Source organism: Rhineura floridana, chromosome 10, assembly GCF_030035675.1.
Source record: "Rhineura floridana isolate rRhiFlo1 chromosome 10, rRhiFlo1.hap2, whole genome shotgun sequence".
NCBI classification, from domain to species: Eukaryota; Metazoa; Chordata; class Lepidosauria; order Squamata; family Rhineuridae; genus Rhineura; species Rhineura floridana.
The window spans coordinates 82,506,292-82,529,805 of NC_084489.1; the positions used below are offsets into that span (position 1 = coordinate 82,506,292).

The following is a 23,514-nucleotide window of genomic DNA, read 5'->3' on the forward strand; positions in this document are numbered from 1 at the left end:
TCATCAGCGCAGCAACCCTGATGAAACTGGCTATGTAATGTCATTGCCGACAGGGGGCCCTGTGGCGCAGCTAATGCCTGGCCAAATCAGGCTTTCTGTAAGCAGCAATCAGCTGATAGTTGCTTACAGCAAGCCAGCTCATATCAGGGCTTGCTGTATGCCGTAAACCCACAATGCAAAGGATCTTCCTATGCAGGCACAACTTAAGATGTACCTACAAAGGAAGAGATTAACTTAGGGTCATCTGACATCATTGTGATGTCAGGCGAATGGCTTTGCCCACCTGTCAAAATGGCCCATGGGAGATGGGGGAGACCTCAGGATCCAGCCTGCCACCCGGATAACATTCCCCAACCCTGCTGTAAAAAGACTGAAGCGACCTCTGCCCAAGGAAGCGACAACTTCCACACCTAGGCCTACTCACCACGGTGATCTCCGATATAGCAGACACGTCTCCTAAGCTGTTCTTCATCTCCTCGTAGGATTTGCCATCCTAAGAAGAAAGAAAAGAAACCACGGCTATGAGGTCCACAAGGAAGACCTTCTTGGTTATCCAAAGGACATGGCAATGCAGAGTTTGACGCGAGGCCTCGTTTTGCAACTTAGCAGCTAAGCAGTGCCCATTGGGACTGGTTAGGCGTAAGGCAGGAGGCCAACAATAGATGGAGCCACAGCCAATGGACAGGCAGAGCCAACTAAGTGTAGTTTTGTACCCATCCTCCTCCCTGCTGAGCAGGGTTGCCAGGTTCAGGGCCTGAGACTGATCCTGTATCTTTAGGAGAAGAGAAAGTCAGCCAAGTGCAGGTGTTCTTGCAACCCTGTAATGGGAAAAACCACAAGGTGAAATTCTCCCTTCCTGCACACCTTTTAAAGATACAGAAGATCTCTTGGAGGCTGGGCCTGGCAACCAAGAGGTCTTCTGTATATTTAAAAGTTGTGCAGGGGGAAGGGAGAATTCCACCTTGTGGTTTTTCCCATTACAGTGTTGCAAGATCACCTGCACTTGGCTGACTTTCTCTTCTCCTAAAGATACAGGATCAGTCTCAGGCCTGAGCCTGGCAACCCTACTGCTGAGTACTACAAGGAGCAAAACTGAAACTGAAGGAGGAGGAAGCTGACCGCCAGTGTGACTCCCTGGATTGGCTGTAAGTAAGAAGGCAGGCAGATGGGGGCTGGCTGAGGGCAGACTGAGGTTGGTGGGTCAGTGCTCCAGTTGCCCTAATGGACCAGCCTCCACTGCATTATATGACATCAGAAGGTCCCCAGACAGGTGGCCCCATCCACCGGTTAAAAATCCCATGGAGGGTAGGCCAGTTGTGGGTGTGGCCCTCGGGCTGAAAAAAGGCCCCCACCTCTGTTTTAATGAATAATTAAGCGAGTGCAACCTAGAAGCAAATGGCAGACACACTGCTCTGCTGCCACAGTAGCTTGTCTGGGTGGAAGAGAGAGTCTGTTGACTCTCATTGGCTTACCTGCTCAGGTGTCACAAGGCTGGGGTAGAGCAGCCCAGTTTTGAGTGAAAGAAGCAATGAGCAACTTTTGCCACATTAAAAACAGACCACTAAGCTGCACCCCGTGTCCCAAGAATAAAGATTTATTTGCAGATACTTACGCTCCACTTGTATGGGTCCCAAGCAGCAAACCAGCCAGTGAAGTTCAGGGGTTCATGACCTTGTTTCACCATGATGATTGGCGTCCCTAAATCTCTTCCTGCTGGATGTGTCTTCAGGTACTCTTTGGCCGAGGAAATAGACTCGTTCTTCTCATAGTTGTTGGAAGCTTTGCCAACCCAAAGGAAAATCTACAGGAGTAGGAGATGGAGACGAAAGAGAAAGAGTTTAAATTCTAGATCAGGGTGGGAACCCATTTGGCTGCCAGGTCATTTCTCCCAAACCATGGCCACTTGCCCTACATCTGAAGTCAAGCCTGATGATTGGTGGCACGTCAGAGTACTGCACAGGGCTCTTTGAAAGCCCTGTGTGGTGCTTTGAAGTCCCGACGATCATCACCTGACATTATTGTGACACTCAGGTATTGATAGGTGGGTGCAAAGGGTAGGGGAAAGAAATATGTGGCTAACGTGTCAGATCAGGTTTCCCAACCCTGTTCTAGACAATATTATCAAACTAGTAATGGGTAGGGATGAGCAACAAATGAAATTCAATTTGCATCTAAAGCACTCTCCGAAACAATATGAGAACCAAAACACAGCCATCTTTTGAAATTCGTACTTATCCAATTTTTTTTATGCAATTCTCCAACCAAGCAATGTTTATAAAAATGCATATATTGGGGGAAAGCGTGCTTAAAAATGAACATATCAGTAAAAACTGCATACAAAAATACATTGCATTAAGATAAATTGCTTCCAAAAAGTTTACATTAGTCAAATCTTTATACAAAAATGTGTTTATCAGGAGAATTTTGCACTAAAATGCTGGAGAACGTTCACGAGGAATTGCTGCAGAAATGTGCAGGGCAGAATTGAAGATTTGGAAAAATGAGAAACAGAAAACCGAAATCTATACATCCTTCCATCCCCAGTGATGGGCATGTATTTATTTATTAGAGGAAGATCCTATTGATTCTGGATTGCAGTTCTTCATTCATATCCAGAGACCTGCATGCAAATGAACAGCAGCGTGCATGCAGAAAGCCTCTGCAAAACGTTGGCTCATCTCCACTGACCTCCTCCCAGGTGTCCAGCAGCATGACATCATCCTCATCCAAGTCATCCTGGCAAAAATCCACTATCTCCGTCATGATGAACCGCCCCGTCTGATTGGAGCACTCGAACAAGCGGGGCTGGTACCCGGCAACTTGCTCCTGGAACCTGGACCATGCAACATTGGGGGAGGAAGAGACTCCGCGTGAGACGAAGGATATGCCTTTCCAACATCCTATGCTGATTGTAGCCACTAGAGGCCAGACTTCTAAAACAGCAAAACCAGAAAGGAAGTAAGCTAGCTGCCTCTGACTGCTGCCAGTCAGGAAGTCACTCTCCTAGCAGTGGTTTGAAAAACAAAACAAAACAGGGAGATTTGTCCATTTGTGTTTAACGTTGATCAACAATCCAAAGAAGAAGCACTTGTCCCATGAGTAGAATTTGTGATTGTTGAGATTTTCTATTTTTCAAACAAAGCAAACATAATTTAAGAGACGTGCAGAAATATCAAATGCAACAATAAAGCAAGACTTAATTAATAGGGAAAAAATGGAGGGGAAGATAGGGGCTATGTGGGACTGAGCTCCCATAAGGGGAGACAAAAAAAGTCTACCACAAAAGCATGAGCGCCGTTGACAAGTTAACTGGGATCTCAGGACAAGCACTTTCAATAGACAAATCCCCTTTTGTTTCTTTCTGCACAGGCATAAGGGCTTAGCGCAAAAAGTATTTTACTCTGGACGCCCCAGTTATGAGCTGTGATAACTACACGTCCACACAAGTGAAAGCCATTGTGGTGTAGTGGTTAGTGTGTTGGACTGGGACCTGAGGGACCAGGATTCAGATCCCCACTCAGCCATGAAAATTGTTGGGTGACCTTGGGCCGGTCACTGTCTCTCAGCCTAACCTACCTCGCAGGGTTGTTGGGAGGATAAAATCAGGAGGGGGAGAAACATGTTTGCACGCCACCTTGAGCTCCTTGGAGGAAAGGTGGGATACAAATGTAATAATAAAACCAAAAACAAAATACTTGTTTATTTATTTATATCCCCCAATGCCTCCGGCCGCAAAGCTGCATCAATACCATTTTGCGGAAATGTACTTTTGCAGATACTCTACCTGTCTTTACAGGTTCATTTGCACCCATTCTTTGAAGGGGTTGGCCTATCAAACCCGCTGCCTCTCACCTCTTGTCGCTGGCATAGGGGGCTTTGCCTCCAAGAGCAACCCAAAACTCTGCTGGCTCCTGACCCTCCAGAACAGTCTGTTTGTCCCGCTTGGAGATGATGTCGGCCACATTCTTTGCCATCTCCCGTTCGTCCCCGCTGCATCCCTGGGCAAGGTACATCAAAAGTCAGTGTAAAAGAGAGAAGGGGGCTTGTGGGTCTGTGCCGCAGGAATGCATTCTCCCTACCAATCTGTTGACATCAGGCAGGTGCCTTTGCTGTATTCCTTTCAGCGCCTGTTAAGGGTATAGTCATCCAAGGTCTCAGGGGGTCTTAGACCCCTTACTTTTTTGGGAGCCAGGTCCCAGCAGCATCCCTATGTCTCCAGCATCCTATGAGCCAATGAGTGTGAAAGAGGAGTGTTTTGGCCACTGAGAAGAGTCTTCTCACATGCTTCCTTGTCCTTTCCTGCTGACTGGAGCCAAACACAGTGAAAAGAGGTGAGTCAGCCACTGAGAAGACTCTTCTCAGTAGCCAACACATTCCCCTTTCATGCTGATTAGCGCCTAAGGATGCCTGTCGTTTTGGGAGAAGGCATTAATAAGGATAGAGAAGCAGAAAGCAGTACCCAACCTGGCCAGGTTATTCTATAATCTTAGAAGGTTGTATAATCTTAGAAGGGGTGTGGTTGTGACTATCATGAAGGGACCCTGCACTTCTGAATTTGCCACTATGCTACTGGCGCCTGCTTAAAACTTTTCTCTTTAGGTAAGCCTTTCCAGACACATAGAAGTTGATCTGTTTTAAACTTTTTAGTTAGTTTTGCTGTTGTTATGTGCCTTCAAGTCGACTATGACTTATGGTGATCCTATGAATCAGCGATCTCCAAGAGCATCTGTCATGAACCACCCTGTTCAGATCTTGTAAGTTCAGGTCTGTGGCTTCCTTTATGGAATCAATCCATCTCTTGTTTGGCCTTCCACTTTTTCTACTCCCTTCTGGTTTTCCCAGCATTATTGTCTTTTCGAGTGAATCAGGTCTTCTCACTATGTGTTCAAAGTATGATAACCTCAGTTTCATCATTTTAGTTAGTAGTTGGTTTAAATATGTTTTTATTAATTACTTGTTTTTAACTGTTTTATTGATCATTTTAATGTTTTTTGTAAACCACTTAGAGGTCTTTACATTCAAGCGGTATATGCATTTTGTTAAATAAATAAAAATACCCACCCTAATGGACATTGGCTACCACTGAATACAGTCCTCTCTGAACCATACAACTTCTGAATGCAGACTGGGAAACCAATGTCTGAATGCAACTGCATCAACAACTTGTGTATAGAAAGCTTGCAAAGTAAGAATGAAAATTAGGCTAGAACCCCTTGCTTTGACATGTGAGGTTTGCAAGGGCAGAGAGCTTTTGATGGCTGCGGAGAGAGAGTGATGTTCAAATACCTGTATCCACAAGTGGTACAGTCCAGACAGGAATGGGCCACATCACTTTTCTGAATACTTGGATTGGTTCCCAGCATTCTTGGTGGCCAGTGGTGTCCGTATGGAGCCTCTCCACAACAGTGTGGGTACAAGGCATTCCGTTGCCTGAGGCAAAGGACGAGATGACATCCCACCCCATTCCACATATGGAAGTCAATTGGACTGGCAATTGAGGTACCTCCACATTGTGGGAGGGATTCAAGCACATACCGGGAAACGTAGGTTTGTAGAATTAAAGCGGATTAAAGCATTCTGGCTGTGTATACACCATACATTTCAAGCACGTGACTTCCCCCAAAGAATCCTGGGCACTGTCGTTTACCCCTCACACAGCTACAATTCCCAGCACCCTTGACAAACAGCAGTTCCCAGCATTCTTTGGGGGAAGCCATGTGCTTGAAATGTATGGTGTGTGTACACAGTCTCCATTGCCCCTCGAACAAGAAATCTGCTTTAAAAAAGAAACTGGGTTTTTATGTGTGTGTATAGTTAGAAAAGCGACGAAGAAATGCTTTGAAAACTGCACGAGGAACGAATGATGAATGGGAAGATGTGAAACACCCCGCAAGGAAATCAGAATGCACGCAGGATGAGTGCTCATTGTCACATAACCTCCTCGTAAACAAATCAGAACAAATGCCCAATAAAGGCTGGATATAATCTACTCTCCATGCAAGCCTTCTGCAAGCAAATCAAGATGAATGCTCAACAAACAGGCCATCTGGAGGAGCCTGTGTGCATGTGTGTATGCTTGCTATTGTTATTCACTTACCTTCCCACACCACAGGTAGCACACTTGGTTGGTCTTGAGAAGGTAGACATCGTTGGAGTTGAGTGAAGATGCTCGGGCTGGGACCTCAATGGTTTTGGTGTTGAATTCATCTGTGCCCCTCACTTGGAAGAGCCGGACAGCGGGCTCTGGCTCGCTCTTCTGGGCACGGCTTGTGCCTCCCTACAGGAAACAAAGTTGTCTGTGAAGGATGAGGCCATTATGGAATCTAAAGGCCCCATCTGCGCTATACATTTGAAGCAGTGTGATACCATTTTGAACAGCCGTAGCTTCCTGCAATGTATCCCGGGAGCTGTAGTTTGTTAAGGGTGTTGAGAGTTGTTAGGAGACCCCTCTTCTCCTCACAGGGCTACCATTCCCAGAGTGGCTTAACAACACTCAGCCCCACTTCCCAGGGGAGAAATGCATTTGGTTTGCACTTCTAGGCTAACCTACCTAATCTGCACTTCCTGAACTCATATGCGAACCACACAAAAAAAGTCACACTTCTCCAGTTCTTGCACTACAGTTCTCCAACCACAATACAAGAAAGTGTATGTGGGGTGGGGGGAGTGTGCACAAATATTCTTACACGAGTGGAAATAAATGCACAGAAATGCATTACATTGAGGAGAATTCCTTGCAAAAATGTGCACATTAAGGGGGCGCGCGTGAAAAATGTGCTCGAATTTTCATGAGGAGTTTGAAAAAGAAAATTGTAAACTGGTAATAGAAATGGGGAGAACTGAACTGATCACTGGAAAAATGAGAATCCGAAGCGGATAGTTTCACCATTCCCTAGCATTGCTTTTCTGCAACGAGCTGGGAGTGTCGTTAAAATGCCCTTCCTCGTGGCCAAGATCCTTCATGCCCAGCAAGGTACTTTCAATGTTAATTAAAAGTTTACTTATTAATTTATTTAAGCCATCTTATTAGTCACTTTCCAGGGCAAAGTCCTCACAAAGCAATGTAGGAAAAGAATGAAGAAAGCAGAACCTCAGGCAGGCTATGAAACGCTGAGTGGATACAGACAAGCAGGTGCATGAGAAATACTGAATTTCAGCACCTAAACTCTCTTAAGGAAGGACACCAGTAAAAAGACGAGTTTTTAAGGCCTTCTTGAAGGGACCAAGCAAATGTGATAGAAGAGTGTTCCACAACTGTGGGGCCACCACTGAAAAGGTCAGAAGGCCCTGTTGGGGGCACATAGCAGCAGGGAAGGGGGGGTTGAGCAGGAAAACAGATCAGGGCCCTATGGCTACTTTTTCTTCAAATTAAAAAAGGCCAGTTTACTTGTTAATCTATTTTTTATTACATTTATATCCCATCTTTCCTCCAAGGAGCTCAAGGTGGAGTATACTACTGGCTCTCCCCCCCTCTGTTTTATCCTCCCAGCAACCCTGTGAGATAGGTTAGGCTGAAAGACAAGGACTGAGCCATGGTCACCCAGTGAACTTCATGGCTGAGTGAGGATTTGAACCCACATCTCCCAGGTCCTAGTCTGATACTTTAACCACTATACCATACAGCCACTTTAAAAAAAATGTGTGTAGTGTGTAATTTGGCCTTCAAGAGAGCTGAAAGAGGAAACAATCAGAGGCAGACCGGCTACTTCCACAGCGAGAAGTGAATTTGAAAGGCCTTGTTAGGCATGGGTTTGGACTGAGGGAGTCTACCTCATAAATGATCAAATTTCCCTTGAAGAGTGCGAGGAAATGTCTCGGCTCTTTCCCCATCGTCACTCGGACCTGCACCGGCTCATCCCCGTATTTCCTGTCCAGCTCTACGGCGCTGAAGGCACAAGCAGTGATTTCATCCACAGAGGCATGACGGCCCTAGGGAGAGAAACAAGCGAGGTCTCAAATGCTGCATTGCTGAGATCCGAGGAAGAGTCACCCCAAAATGCTGAGAAAATCCAGAGAATGTGGCATCATAAAGATGGAAGGAGGGTTAGGCTTCTTTCATTTGTGTGATTATTTTAAAGCTTGGAGGAGAGAACTTAGCAAGGGCTAGAGGACAATCCTTAGGGTGGCTGTTGACACATTGCCCCCAAAGAAGAAATGTATCACTCCAGTGACTCTTGATGGGCAACCTCAAGGCCCCTGCAGAAGTGCCTTCACAGGTTCTTTAAGTATGGACGGGACAACAAAGAAAGGATGTCTCCAAAGAAAGGACTTGCCTTCTGTCCTGCCTTCAAAATAAAGGACTAGCTTCTGTGAAGTAGGACACATGGACACCCTAAATGCATGAGGGCTGCCTTAAAGGGCCCAAGGATTCATTGAACCATATTTCTGCTGTGAAGAACACAAGATAAAAATGGCTGGCACATTAGCAAAAGAGATTCAGCCTGTTAGGGGGAATTTTCTTATTGTAAAACTACTGATGGCGGTTTGTGATTGACTGAGGTTTACATAATCAATTTCGTAATTTAATTTCAATGCATTTTAATGGAAGGGAAATGCCATGTTCGCAGACTTAAAAAAAAAAGAACGATAGTGAATACCACTCGTGTTTGTTAGTGTGATCTCTGTTCCTTACCTCCAAGGAACTTGCAAATTGTGGCAATTCCCCCTCCTGTTTCTGTTAGTATTCTCCAGCATCCCTAACTCCCATCCAAAAGGGAACTAAATAACTTGCTCAGGGGAGCAAGGATTGCCTAATGCAGCTTTTCCCAGCCTTTGGGATGTTGCTGGACTATAGTTCCCATAATTCCTGACTGTTGGCCATGCTGGCTGGGGCTGATGGGAAATGTAGTTCAGCAACATCTGGGGACCCAAGGTTGGGAAAGGCTGGCCTAATAGTTTAGTCTATGTAAACTTGGCCCTTGGAGCAGGAAGAAAAGCTGGTGAACATAAGGTCACTTTCAAACATATATCACAGAATGTTCATGACTGGGGAGGAACTGGGGGAATAATTTGGGTGGGAAGAAAGCATTTGGGGCAAAGCTGCAGCACAAAATTAGAACAATTGCACAGTTTATCCCTTGTTTTATTGCATGTGTTTTACATTCACAGTATTTTGATCTGACCTGGTAGTTTAACAGACGGCAAAACTGAGCAATTCCTGCTTTGACTGGCCACCTTGGCAGCCTTAACTCTCTGCTAAGCTATGGCCAGTGGAGACTGGTGGCTCTGATGTCAGTGGGGCAGTGAATCCGCTCCAGGTTTTAGTCTGAACTTTCAAGGAGCTGTCCAAGGCGCTGAAGCCCCACTGACATCGGAGCCACCAGTTTCTGCCATACACTAGTAAAAACAACCATCCATTTAGCACTCAGCACTCTCCAGTTTAAGCTGTAGGCTGATTCTCAAAGTCACCAAGAAAGCACAACGCCTGAAAAATAACACCAACATTCTACCAGGGCTGAACATGTTTCTCAGGCAGCAGCATTGAATAATGAAATTGCATCTGTTAATCTAGGCTATTACTTACAAGCCACATGTAGATGATGTAATGAGGCCTGCCTGATTTCGTGTAGGTGTACAAGATGAGGTAACAATCCCCACCGTAGAACTGCCCATAAGTCCTGGGAGATACTGGAACCATCTCCAGATCTTCAATCCTCCACACCTGTAGAGAGAAACACAGAGTAAGGGATGTGGAGATGTGGTCTGCATGAAGCAAACCAGAACCTTACATTTACTTCAACATGCACACATGCTCCTTGAAGCTCTGTGACTAGCCACCCCGGTAAAATTATTCCCTTTGATCAGCAGCTAGACCTGTCAGTCACAAAATAACACCTCAAGCTCTCCCTCCCCCCTTTCCCCACCGTAGATTTTTCCTTGCATGGAAAGCTTGGGGAGAAATGTCACGCTCTTTGCAGACATACTGTCTATAGCTTCATTTGGGACTGAATCTCCGAACCGCTCATAAGGCTTTCAAAAGACCCAGATTTGGGTCGCAACTGTTTAGAGGGAGCCTACATCATCTTGGAGAAGTCCTGGATCTCTCCAAATTGTTCTGATTCCGCTTGGGTTTCATCCAAACCACTAATCATTTCACTTGTTCAGTCGGTAAAACCACGTTTTAGCAGGTTCCTCTATCCCCTCCCCACTCCTTGTAGGGTTAACAATAGCTGGGAGGGGGATTTAGATTAGACACACAGTAGAGGGGAAAACCCCCTCGTCCATTACTACTACACTAATCAAATCTGGAGCTTCTTGCACCTGCATTAAGGCAAAAACAAAAGTGGTGGGCGGGGAATTTAAACACAGATCTCCTTTGTAATGTGCAATTTGTTCCACATTGCGCCATTCTAAGTTTGAAAAGACCATAAACTTCATTGCTGACCCACTCAATATATTTTTTTTCTGGGCCTGCACAACTAGAAAAGACCTGCCCAGTTCTATTATGGCTCTGCTCTCAGCCAATCCAGTTCCACCTGGGACTTTGAGCTCCACCCATCATATTCGGTCCCGGTGATACCCTTTGGATTCACCCATAACCCTGCCCAGGAAGTAGTCCTCTAGAGCTGCATTTCAGCCAGAAATGCATGAAGGCGACTGCTCATTTGCACACATTCATTTGTTTAAAAGTTTGAGGAGGAGGATTTGTGGCAATGCAGCATGAGCAGCCAGGGGTTAGCAATTCCTGAAGCTATACAATCGTGGCTCCCAGAGTCAGCACCAAGGGATGGTATGGCTGGGCATCTGCCAAGGCCCCACACCCCAGGAAGGGGCCCATAGACAAGAGTTCTCTGGACCTGCTCTCCCTCTTCACCATTACAATCTGCTTGCTTGTTCAGCTGCCCCTCACTCTGGCACAGACGACAGTGGTAGAGAAGGGTGAGCAGGAGATGTCAGTGCCTGCTTGCTCATTGGCTCTCTGCCTGGCAAGTTAGAAGGTGGCAGCAGCAATGAGGAAGAACAGGCAGAGGAGGAGGAGGAGGAGGAGCAGCAGCAGCAGCAGCTGATGATAAACGGCAATGAGCAGGTAGACTTAATCAGGGAGTGGAGTCCCATTGAAGATGTCTCATCCAAGGGTTCTTCAAAATCCGGAGCTGGCACTGGCTGTTTCTATAGTGGGTGGTGGATAGGGGAACACTCACCTCTACTTTTCCAGAGGCATCATCCGCCATCCGCTGTTCAGCAGCCAACTCTGGTCTAGCATGCAACTGAGCAATATCAAATTTAACTTGATCCACCTTGGCTGTATACAGAACCAAAAGATGTTATCTAAGCCAGCTGGCCATAGATGCATTCTCTACAGGTAATATGTGTCATATAGGCTGGGACAGGCCTATACATAGTATGTACAGCCTCTGTGGCATATGGCAGTTGAGCTATCCTTTTTATACGTTTCTAGTCCTTATGGAAACAAAAATAAGCTTCAAATAATTAAATATTGGAAGGCTGGCAATGGTATAGAACAAGTGAGATACAAGTGCTTCTGAGGAATAATATGGTCTGAAACACTTTAAGAGATGGGGTTTCTATGGGCCAGGCTGGAAAGCAGGGACGGGAGAATCTGTCAGTTTCAGTTTCTTAAAGTTTCCCATTTTTCCAATCTTAAATTCCGTTTTCGGATAGAGTCATCCTCCCTGTTCTGCTGGTTCCAGTGAGTCTCCACCTCTCTCTTCTGAAAACGGGGGCATATGTCACTAGTCAAACCCCACCCCTTTTTACTGTAAAATCTTGTTGGAGCTGCTTGACTGTTTCTTTAAAAATTCAGCTTCAAAGAGATTTCGCAACTGATTGGCAGATCAATCCATCCCCCCTCCAGGTGCAGCCAATGATCTGGTGACTAGTGTGTTTACAGCCTTCCACATTTCCACATCAGTTTTCTTTTTTAAAAAGTCCTCATGAAAATTCATCAGCATTTTAGTGTGAATTCCTAATATACACTTTTTAGTATGCAATTTTGCCTAATATATGCATTTTTGCAAAGCAAAGTTGGTAACAATCAATTTTTGTTGTGCCTTTTTGAAATAATATATGCATTTATATGTACACTTTAGTATATTCCTTTGTGTATACATTACATGGCTGGAAAAGAACACTGCAAAATTCAGAAAAGTGTGAATTTTGAAGTATAGAAGTGTTTTGGTTCACATATTGTTTTTGGAAAATGCTAAATAGGTAAGCTCACCTGTAAATGTGAACTAAATCAAATTTCTCCCCCATCTGTACTGGAAACACCAGTATCACTGCTCTAACCTCTTTATATTTAGTTTAGATTTATGCCATGTATTTACATTGGGAGGAGACCCCCCATTTGGGCCAATGGGTGATTCCCATCTCTACCCCAAATCCCTAGATTCTTCTCAGGACCACAGCAGGGGAAGGAAGGAAACGTTAAAGTCCATCTTCATCCCTGCTCTGATCCCAGTAAATATCAACCCCCAACACAAAAAAGCTGAAGCAATTTGTATTTTTAAAAACCTGCACATTAAATGCAAAAAGGTGCATTTAATATCAATGTTTAGTTTTGCTCCAAAGAAACAGATCTGGGTGCTTCTGCCTCACCAATCTTGCCCACGTTGTGGGTTTTTCCAAGTCCTTGAGTCTCGTATTTTTCCGTCCACTTCTGGAAGAGCTGTTTAAACATAGCCGACTCTGCTCCATCGTTTATGACTTCTACGTTTGTGGTAGGAGGATACCCTTTGGCTTGGATGAAGCCCTAGAAGGATTCCAAAAAGGTATCAGCAACTCTGGCATATCACCAAAGGGGAAGAATTCTATAACTGCAGAACACAGGACATTTTTAATGAATTGTTACTGTGTGTCCATTTTATTTTTCAGATGGCTTGCCTGTGGAAGTCTCTCTGTCATAAGCAAGCCCTGATATTTGGATTGAGGAGAAAGTGGTTCAAACAGAAAAACAAGTTACTCACCTAGCAAAATTCTTACTAGCCTGCCCACCCATCAGTAATTGCATGAATTAAAGAGCAAATTAAAATTAAAAACTGCTGTTCATGAACCACGCCCTGCTGTAGCAGAATTCTTATGAGAAAAAGAACAAAGATGCAGAGAATCAGACATCATAGTGTACAGGGAGAGAGATTTTGTGAAGACATTTTTCAGAAAGGTTTGTAAGGTCCCTAACAATTATTGTGTAATGTGCACCTATGTTCTACTGTTTCTATTCAATTTCACTGAACTGTCATAGCTCTAGTCAGTGTTTCAGTGGCTTTCAATCTGAATTTGTGTTCTTGGTTCATTGATTAAAATTTAGGTGTCCATTTGTGCCCACTGGGTGTCCAAAAGCTAGGACTGGGTGTCCATTTGGACACACAACTATTACTTAAAAAATGCCTTGGCAGACTAGAAACTGTGCATACTGCATACATCTTCCTTGTCCGTATAATGTAATGGTTAAGATAATGTGCATATTCTACAGTGCTGTGACTGTAAAAGAATAAGCACACCATTTGGTCACTGGGTCAAGATTTTTTTATCATCAGAATATCAGTGTTTTGTCTTTTTATAGAGTGTTTCTAGTCCTCAAGGCTGCTAAGACAGGGTTGAAAGTGCATGGGCATTCTCAGAAGGAGGAAAGGGGCAAAGGAGGCTGGAGCAGGACCTCCAGGGGCTTGGGGTGAAACTTCTAGGTCCTGTGGACCTTTTTGCCCTTTGCCTAGCCTAGCCTAGCAGAAACAAGATAAATCATATAATTTAGCATATGCACATCGGCTTTTAATTTGCCAAACAAGTGCCAGATTCAGAACTTTACTACCTGTTTTTCCCATTAGGGTATCATTGTTATTGTTATGATTATTATTGATTTACTAATTACATTTATATTCACGTTCTTATCCTCACAACAACCCTCCAAGGCCGGTTTGGCTGAGAGACAGTATCAGCCTGGTGGACATCATGGGTGAGCAGATATCTGACCCCAGCTCTCCCTGATTCACATCTGACCCTCCATCCACTAGAGATGGGATCTGTTTCAAAAGCATTCTGTCGTCCTAACAGGTGGGTATTGATTCGAGTTCTTTCTTTGGCCGCTAGCCATTGGTTTTACTGATCCAGGTCCCCCCCTCCAAAATGCTGATATTAATATCAATAGTTTTAAAGGAAATATTGATACTTTTAAAGGAAGTATCGATATTTTGAAAGGAAATATCAATAAATGAAAGGAAATGTCATTAAATGAAAAGAAATAATAAAATTATCATTCTTAACATCAATATTTTAGAAGCAGAATTTTTTTAAAAAATCCATTTTCGAAAAATAGCCCTGGAAAATCGCTACATAAAAATCTGATCAGCACCAATAGCCAATGAGGAAATCAATGGAAAATTTAGTACCAAATCCAGTTGGGCAGAATTCTAGCACATCCCTGCTGTCAACATGGCTACAGCTCCATTCTGCCTGCTTCTGGATATCATGTCCTCCTCTGAATGGGTTTCCCAACACTCCCTTTGGGAATATAAATCCACATTTTCGCAAGTCTATTTGAGCACATAACTCACCACAGCTCGACTGAATGCAGCTTTTTTTTCCTCTTTGCTGGAGTCATTTCCTCGCCAGACATAAATTTTAAAACCTCCCTGGTCTAAAATGTGACAGTCCTGTCAGAAAGAAAGGAAGGAAGAAAAAAAACCTTCATAGGATTTGAATCCATGACTCTGAGCTTTTGTAGACCAGTCCACATATCTGCTAACCTGCTTTTTACCTGTTGTTGTTATGTGCCTTCAAGTCAATCATGACTTATGGCGACCCTATGAATCGGTGACCTCCAATAGCATCTGTTGTGAACCACCCTGTTCAGATCTTGTAAGTTCAGGTCTGTGGCTTCCTTGATGGAATCAATCCATCTCTTGTTTGGCCTTCCTCTTTTTCTACTTCCTTCTGTTTTTCCCAGCATTATTGTCTTTTCTAGTGAATCATGTCTTCTCATTATGTGTCCAATGTATGATAACCTCAGTTTCATCATTTTAGCTTCTAGTGACAGTTTTGGTTTAATTTGTTGTAACACCCAATTATTTGTGGTTTTTGCATTCTATGGTATACGCAAAGCTCTCCTCCAACACCACATTTCAAATGAGTTGATTCTTCTCATATCCGCTTTTTTCACTGTCCAACTTTCACATCCATACATAGAGATTGGGAATACCATGGTCTTTTTACCCTTACTGGGCAAGAAGAAGAAAAAAGAGGTGACATCACCCCTATTCTGCACAGGCAATTTAATGTCTCACCTCATGCCGCAGGAGGTCTTGCGTGAGGGGCCGTGTAGCAATTTCTTGAACCACTAAATCCTTCCCGTTTTCATAGACGCTACAGGAGGAAATAGACAGGGTAAATACTTGAGGCTTTCTCCAAGGTCTAAGGTCAAGGAAGGGAGATAGTCCTTGCCCTCGACCCTAAAGGGTTAAAACTCCACATGTTCCTTGATGGGGAGGGTCAGGCCCAGAGGCCAAGCGGAACTCTCCAGGACTCTCTGTCCGAGAGAGACTCTCTGTCTGAATCTTAGGATTCTTCCCGGGCCACAGACATCTCCCCAGCCCTGCTTTGCACCCTCCTGGCTGGCACAAATGTATCCTCGAACTCTGATCGTGCTCCTAGCCTGCCTAGATGGAGGATCTTACAGAGGCGTGTGTGTCTGTAGAAACCACCCTATCATAGAAAGGTAACATTTACATCCATTGCTCCACCCACTTTTGCCACTGGCCCCACCCACCACTGGCATGTGGCCCCCAGCAGGCTACTCAGAAAGGAATGTGGCCCTCAGGCTGAAAATGGTTCCCCACCGTCCTGTTATACTCTTCTCCACCAGAAGCTTCTCACATGGTTTGTCCCTGAGCCTCTGAATTAAAAAAAAAAAATCTTTTAACATATGTATAGCATACAGAAAATTTAAAGCACTTTATGAGTCTTCAACATCATTATCATCATCTAGTATTTACAGTTGTATGAAGGAGCCCTGTTACTTTTCTCATCACAGAATGTGGGATTGCAGGTTCAACAGGATTTGCCTTTTTTGATTTCCCAAAAAACTCAGACCGGTTGTGTGCATTTACCTTTTTATACATGGCAAGAGAGAGAGAGAAATAACCACCAAAGCTTGCAGGTCAGAGACTTACTGGTAAAGGCGGACGTTGCCTTTCTGAAGTTCATCTGCTTTCTCATCCGGCATCGCCTCCCGGAGCTCTCCGTGCCTTTCCCCCAGCGCTGCTTTCATGATCTGCATGAGGTCTGGGCAATCTTTCTCGTTGTCGATGATGCCGATCTGAGCCCGGCCACCTCTCTCGCCGTCCCGGATGCTCCGTGCCAAGACCATGCCCTGGAAAGATGGAGGAATCATAGAAACCCCGGTTTGCATAACGCTTGTCTACGTAATCCAAGATTGCCTACTATAGCCTTCCCCAACCTAGATGTGCTGGCTGGGGCTGATGGGAGCTGTAGTCCAAAACATCTGGAGGGCACCAGATTGTGGAAGGCTGACCTATTCTGATAGTCAACAGCTCTTCAATGACTTGGACAGAAGTCAGGGGGTGGGGACCCTCCAGACCGCAAGCCAAATATAGCCCTGTACAGTTCCCAGTTTGCGTCACAAGCCTGTTTTCCCCAAACCATGCTTACCTGCCCCACACCTGACTTCATACGTGATGTCAGCTGTGGGGCAGGTAGAGATGCTGCTGGACTGGCTCTGTGAGGGGAAATAGATCGTGCAGCCGATCCCTGAAGAAAGCAGGCTTGAAGCCACCGCCCATCACCTGCATGGTGTGAGCCTTGCATGGTGCTTTGAAGTCCTGATGATCACCACCTGGTGTCATTGTGACCTCAGGTGAATGGCAGAGGGGCGGTCCCACCCACCTGTCAAATTTGGTCTGTGGTGAGTAGGGAAGGTAAGGATCCAGCCCATTGCCCAGATCAGGTTCCTTGTCCTCCCCCCCACTTTAGAAGGAGCCCTGATGGATCAGACAAGAGCTTCAGCTAGCATTCTGTTTCCTACAGTGGCCAACCAGATGTCACAAGCAGGTCCCAAAGGCAATAGTCCTATCCTGCTGTGGATCCTCAACAACTGGAATTCATTGGCATGCTACTTTTGAACTGGCCGTTTCATATCAGCATTATGATTAGCAACCAATGGTAGACCAACATCCCTTATTAATTTGTCTCATGCACTGGTCTTCAACTGGCTAGTTGAGATCAGACCCATCACTGCAGGAATGGGGAACCTGTGACCCTCCAGATGTGTTTAGTCTAAAACTCTCATCACCCTTGACCATTAGTCATCCTGGCTGGGCTGATGGGAGCTGGAATCCTACAACATCTGAAAGGCCACGAGGTGGGTTGTAAATGCAACACTGTTACCATGCTAATATATGGTAAAGAATTCAAGATTGGGTCCCTAAATGCAAGTTTGGGGTAAAGCAGAGGTGGGGAACCTCTGGTCTGGGGGCTGAATGTGGCCCTCTGAGCCTCTCTGACTGGCCCTAAGACCTCTCCCAAAGCCACAACCCTCATTAGCCCTGCTCCACCCCTTCTTTGAGTGCTTAAACTGTGACAATGCCTCTTGCTTGCTGGGATGGAGAGTAGTGATGGCCACCAACAGGGATGGCTTCAAAACAGTATTATTTATTTATTTATTACATTTGTATACGGCCCCATAGCCGAAGCTCTCTGGGTGGTTTACAACAATTAAAAACATTAAAAACAAATATACAAATTTAAAAACACATTTTTAAAAAGCAATTTAAAAACACATGCTAAAATGCCTCGGAGAAGAGGAAAGAGAAAAGATAACAATGTTGGTGCCAGGTGCACCTCGTCAGGAACATCATTCCATAATTTGGGGGCCACCACTGAGAAGGCCCTCTCCCTTGTTGCCAGCCTCCCTCGGAGTAAGCACCCGGAGGAGGGCCTTGGATGTTGAGTGTAGTGTATGGGTGGGTTCATGTCGGGAGAGGCGTTCCATCAGATATTGTAGTCCTAAGCCGTGTAGATTAGACGAATTCATGGAGGATAAAGGCTGTCCATGGCTCCTACCCATCACGGCTTTATTCTTCTTCCACTGTCAGTGTGCCTCTGAGTGCTGGTTGTTGGGAATCCCATGTGGGGAGAGTGCTCTTTGCACTCCGGTGCTTCTTGCTGGCTTCCCATAAGAGGCATCTGGTTGGCCACTATGAGAACAGGATGCTAGACTAAATGGGCCATTGGCTTGACCCAGCAGGCTCTTATGTTCTTAAGGGAGAGGTGTGTCTGTGTGCAGAAACCTCTGACTTTTGCCTGGCTGGAGTATAGGCAAGAGTCACATCTGTTACGGGCACCACTTTTCCATTTAATATTTTTATTCTCCAGAAACTGCACCAGAATGATCACCCCTTTGATTTTCAGTACTACTCACTAGGGATGAACTATTTATTTATTTATTAAATTTATTAGTCGCCCATCTGGGACGTACAAAATAAAAACATACAAATTCTAGAATTCATCCTACTTCAGATTTGGTACCGAACTGCCCATTAATTCGTTTATTTTCTATAATTGCAGATCAGATTTTTATGTAGTGCTTTTCCCAGGGAAATTTTCGAATGATAATTTAAGACTGAAAATGTTATCAATATTTCAAAATGTTGCTGTTTCATTTAAAAATATCAGTATTAATATCAATTTTTTTGTGGGGGGGAAAAACACCCGGATCATAAAAGTGGAAAAAGAATGAATTCAAATCAATACCAGTTTGTTAGGTCAATGGAATGCTTTTGAACCAGCACCAGCCCATGGATCCTGTCCCTACCACTCACCCTCGATTTCTCTGCAACGTTGCATGAGGGACCATTCCACTGGATTAACACTTTGCCTAGGTCCAATAGGAAGACATCACCTTTGTTGAAACTGTTCCAGGAAAGATCTACCTGTCAGGAGGTAAAAAAAAGCAGTGGATGTTTAGCAGAAAGCCACATGTGAGAGAGTGTGTGGTGCAATTAGGGATGTAAGAAAGCATCGATTTCCGTTCTGCTCTGTTTCATCGCATGCAGTGCTGTTTCCATTCCGCTGCAGTTTGGCTTCTGTTATTTATCTCACTGTCTGCTATGGTGAAATTTTATGTCATTAGTAACATCATTAATTACATTATCATTACAGTATTCATTTTAATGCAAAGAATGCAAATTGGTGGTGGGAATATAATCAGTTACTTATTGTTATGCATTATTTGCAGACTGAAAACAAGAATAGCAAACACCGTTTATATACATTAGATTGATCTCCATTCTGGACATGGAACGAATAAGCATCCATAGGCAATTTCTGCTCCTAACATCCCTAGGTTGCATTCTCCGACATCCCTAGGTGCAAGATAAGCGGTGGGTGGACAGAGAGAGAACAGCTTAAATTGTAGGTTATGTAGTGTGAACAGTAGGGCTATTTAGCATGAACAAACATCAGTTCACACTAAAGGGTTGACAAAGGGCAGGAGAAGATTTCAAACCCAAGGCTTGCTCTTGGGCTCCACATGTACAAACATACTTACATGCAGGAGCCATGTGGGAACTGGTTTCAGGGGATACAGCATTTCATGCAAATTTGTTAGTCATTCTAGTCTCTGGAGAAAAATGGAAATGGACTGCCTTCAAGTCGAACTTTACTTATGGCGACCTATGAACAGGGTTTTCATGGTAAGTGATGGTTCAGAGATGGTTTACCATTGTCTTCCTCTGAGGCTGAGAGGCAGTGACTGGCCCAACGTCACCCAGTGAGCTTCATGGCTATGTGGGGATTCGAACCCTGCTCTCCCAGGTCCTGGTCCAACACCTTAACCACTACACCACACTGGCTCTGGAGAGGAGGTGGTGAAAGAACAGTGAGTTTGAAAACTGTATTTTAGTTCTCACTGAGGTACTAAAACTGTGTCTGACCTGGTCCCATAGACTGCACTTTGTGTGTGGGTGTGTAGAATATAACTCTATGCCCTCCTCTGACACAAATCTCCCTAAACGTAGAAAACTAGCATTGTTAGGGAGCAGAGTTCTCATCTGTCCTTCTCCCTGACATGCTAGATTTCTGCTTACTTACAGAATTAGAGAACTACCATTGGAGCAACAAATGCAATCCTGATCATGGGTACAGCTCTCAAACACAAACCCATAAGGACCGAATGCTGCTGCCCAAATGACATTCAAGCCCAGGCAATCAGCCAGCGCCCCCTTTTCTTATCCTTACCTCTGTAGCTGAGACATGCTTTTTCCCCTTGACGTGAAGGAGGCGTTTGATGTTGTACATGTTGGTCTCCACGTGCTTGAACCCAGAAGCAACACCTCCCTTCTTGTAGCTGTTGGAAACAAAGAGGGCTTGATAACTGTGTGTGTGGGGGGGGGGTAGAAGCATGGGTGTTCACAGGGGGGGGTGCAAGGGACCAGTTGCTCCCTCCCCCTGGAAAAAACATAATCTCTGGATCTCTTTTTAAAGTAAGGCCGTATCTGCACTATATATTTAAAGTTGTATAATACCACTTTAAACAGTGGCTTCCCCCAAAGAATCCTGGGAAATGTCATTTGTTAAGGGGGCTGAGAGTGGTTAGGAGATCCTTATAGTTCCCCTTGCAGAGATACAATTCCCAGAGTGGTTTATCAATGAATCCCTCTTCCCAGGGAACTCTGGGAATGGTAGTTCTGTGAGTGGCCTCCTAACACCTCTCAACATCCTTATCAAACTACAGTTCCCAGGATTCTTTGGGGCAAGGCATGACTGTTGAAAGTGGTATGATACTGCTTTAAATGGGTAGTGCAGATGGGGGCCTATATTTCTAGCACTTGTAAAACCTGAGACATAAGACAAAATTGTAGGGCAGTGGCACTATTCTTTGCCATTTTTTGCGAGCAATTAACCTGCGCCCCCTTTCAGTGTTTTATTTTGTATCCCACACCTGTCACTCTCAGAACAGCTCTAGGATGATGTTTGGAACTGATGAAGAAGAGCACCACAGGAAGCAAAGATGCCACCGCTCAACACCCAGATGGATGGTAGTCCCAGGAATAAAACTATCGCCATTCTATGCAAAGATTTAATTCAGGTGGCTTTCCAGTTACATGGGTAGAATGACAGCAGCATACCTGAACAGTAGGTGGCAACTCTAGAGGGGCAGAGGTAAGTACTATAGCCCAGTTCTATATGGTGCAATGTAAATTGCTAGTATCCTGATTTTTTTTTAAAAAAACAAAGGTTTCTAGTCCTTATTGTTGTCGGTGCACTTCTGAATACGGGAATAGAGCAAGTGATGCACCGATTGCTGGATTCTTTCTGCTTCTCTGCCCCATTGAAATGGACCTCTTTCTATGGACATCCTTTTTGCCATCACTCACATGATGCCTTTCTTGAAATAACTTTTAAAGGCTGCCGACTCATGCCCCTGCACTTCTCTGTGCTGCACGGGGTTTCCGCCGAGGACGTCGTCCATCTGAGTCACGTAGAAAGCAGCTGCCCCTTGCTCATCCTGGGAGGAGTCACGTCCAATCCAGTAGTGCAGGTCTGTGGCAAATCCAGAATGAGTCTTTGTGTTCTGCAATGGAGGGGGTATGATGGGGTTAAAGAGGGCAAACACGCTTCAGCTGCTATGGGGCCAGAAGGTTTAGGCCAGAAACAAGACGAAAGCAAAGTCCCATTGAGAAAACACACACACACACACACCCTGTGATCGCCATTGGGGTAAAAACACAACACCAGATATTAGAGCTGGATATGGGGCAGATTTATATAAAGATCTGGAGGCCTCAGTCATTTTATTTATTTATTACATTCATGTCTCACCTTTCCTCCCAAGGCACTCAAGGTAGCATTTATGGTTTTCCTCCCCATTTTTATCCTTACAACAACCCTGCAAGGTAGGTTAGGCTAAGCTTTTATAGATGAGTGGGGATTTGAACCCTAGTCTTCCAGATCCTAGTTCAGCATTCTAACCACTATGCCATGCTGGCTTTCCCTATCACAGAGCTACAATTCCCAGCATCCCCTAGGGAGAGGGACTGGTTCTTAAACCACTCTGAGAATTGTACCTCTGTGAGGGGAATTATAGGGATCTCGGAAAACTCCTCAGCACCCATAGCAAAATAGAGTTCCCAGAATTCTTTGGGGGAAGCCATGACTATTTAAAGTGGTCGAATTAGTGCTCTTTTTTGGTAAAAGAATGAGGTGCCAATACTCATATATTGATGAAAGTGCGGTGTATGCCAACACAAAACAGTTCCTACAGGCAGCAAAAAAAGAGATGTTGGTACTCTGTGGATACCGTCACACAGAAAAAGCCTTGGATATAATACTGCTTTACATGTATGGTGAAGATGTGGCCTGAAAGACAGGCATCAGTTACAGTCAGGCATATGCGACTTGTGGAGGGAAACCCCTCCCCAGCCTGTGTGTTCAAGACGACCCCCATGGGAGAACCCCCCCTTCAGCTGTAGCACCCTGAAGCCTGTTGGAGCGAACACACCCTCCGGAAAAAGAAACAATACATGTCCCAACATGCACAGCAACCAATTTTCTAGCACCTTCTTGCTCTCCGACAAAGTAAACATTCACCAAACAGCTCCTCAGCAAGGTTACCATAGCAATTAGTAGTGCAAGAGAGCAAATTCATGTCCAGAGGGCGAGAGGGAGGGGGATGCGCCCTGTTCGGCTCTCATAGCAAGATCAGTGTGGAACTACATAAATATAGCTAAGGTTTTCCAAGGGATCAAACCGGGCCCACTAGGGCTAAGTAGGGCAAGGAACACCTTTTAATCCTTTCTTTCTGGTAGGATTCTTGTGCATTAACAGCCACACAACAGGAAGAAATTCAGTCTGTAAAGCTTTCTCTAGCCCTATGCTGCGTGGAAAGCTTCTCCTGTTTGATTTCCGTCTGTCACACCTGTGTTAAAGACACACAAGCCCTGCCAGGTAGCTACTCTGTGCGTCAAGAGCTGGAGAATTACACCTTCAACACTAATGTAAGATCTCCTGACCCTACAAGGTGTACAGTGGTATATATAGATTAGGAATAATTTTCATCTCTTATCCTTTTTTAAAACAAACAAACATTACAAGTAGCCCGCAGGTGAGAGACCCTAAGTCTATTCAAATGCTTCTTGAAATGCAGAAGCAGAGCACAGTAGAGATGACCATCATCTGTGGTTTGGTTGCATCAGTTTGTTACCCAGATATACTGCCTCTGAACAGGGAGGCTTCATTCTCATTTATAATGGCTAACAGCTGTTGATGAGCATTTCTCCATTTCTTAACGTGCAGCATAGTCATGTTTATTCAGAAGAATGTTCCACTATGGGTTGATGGTTCCGTCCCACCACAAATCTTTTTCTTCTTCTTTATAATTTTGTGACTCTCTCTGATGATTTTAAAACAGTGAATCCAATGAGAAACTGAAATAAAATCCACAAACAGCCACTCCTGTCTCTCTCTAGGGCAGCATTTGCCAATCTGGTGCCCCCTGCAGATGTTTTTGGTAACAACTAAAAGGGGTCGAGGTCCACTCAGCCT

The 23,514-nt window shown here is 44.7% G+C and overlaps 1 protein-coding gene across 5 annotated transcripts in view; it reads right to left on the minus strand.

Moving 5' to 3' along the window:
- The window catches only part of VILL (villin like), a 59,073-nt gene that overhangs the window by 4,806 nt on the left and 30,753 nt on the right, over positions 1-23,514 (minus strand). For all 5 annotated transcript variants that reach the window (XM_061586320.1, XM_061586318.1, XM_061586317.1 and 2 more), the window contains 15 exons: positions 21,348-21,544; positions 20,209-20,317; positions 18,792-18,902; positions 16,125-16,324; positions 15,240-15,318; positions 14,511-14,609; positions 12,559-12,712; positions 11,142-11,242; positions 9,524-9,661; positions 7,771-7,929; positions 6,098-6,277; positions 3,853-3,998; positions 2,689-2,833; positions 1,613-1,801; positions 425-493 (listed from right to left, as the gene is read on the minus strand). In XM_061586320.1, the coding sequence (XP_061442304.1) occupies positions 425-493; positions 1,613-1,801; positions 2,689-2,833; positions 3,853-3,998; positions 6,098-6,277; positions 7,771-7,929; positions 9,524-9,661; positions 11,142-11,242; positions 12,559-12,712; positions 14,511-14,609; positions 15,240-15,318; positions 16,125-16,324; positions 18,792-18,902; positions 20,209-20,317; positions 21,348-21,544 (2,076 nt within the window). The remainder of the gene's footprint in view (positions 1-424; positions 494-1,612; positions 1,802-2,688; positions 2,834-3,852; positions 3,999-6,097; positions 6,278-7,770; positions 7,930-9,523; positions 9,662-11,141; positions 11,243-12,558; positions 12,713-14,510; positions 14,610-15,239; positions 15,319-16,124; positions 16,325-18,791; positions 18,903-20,208; positions 20,318-21,347; positions 21,545-23,514) is intronic.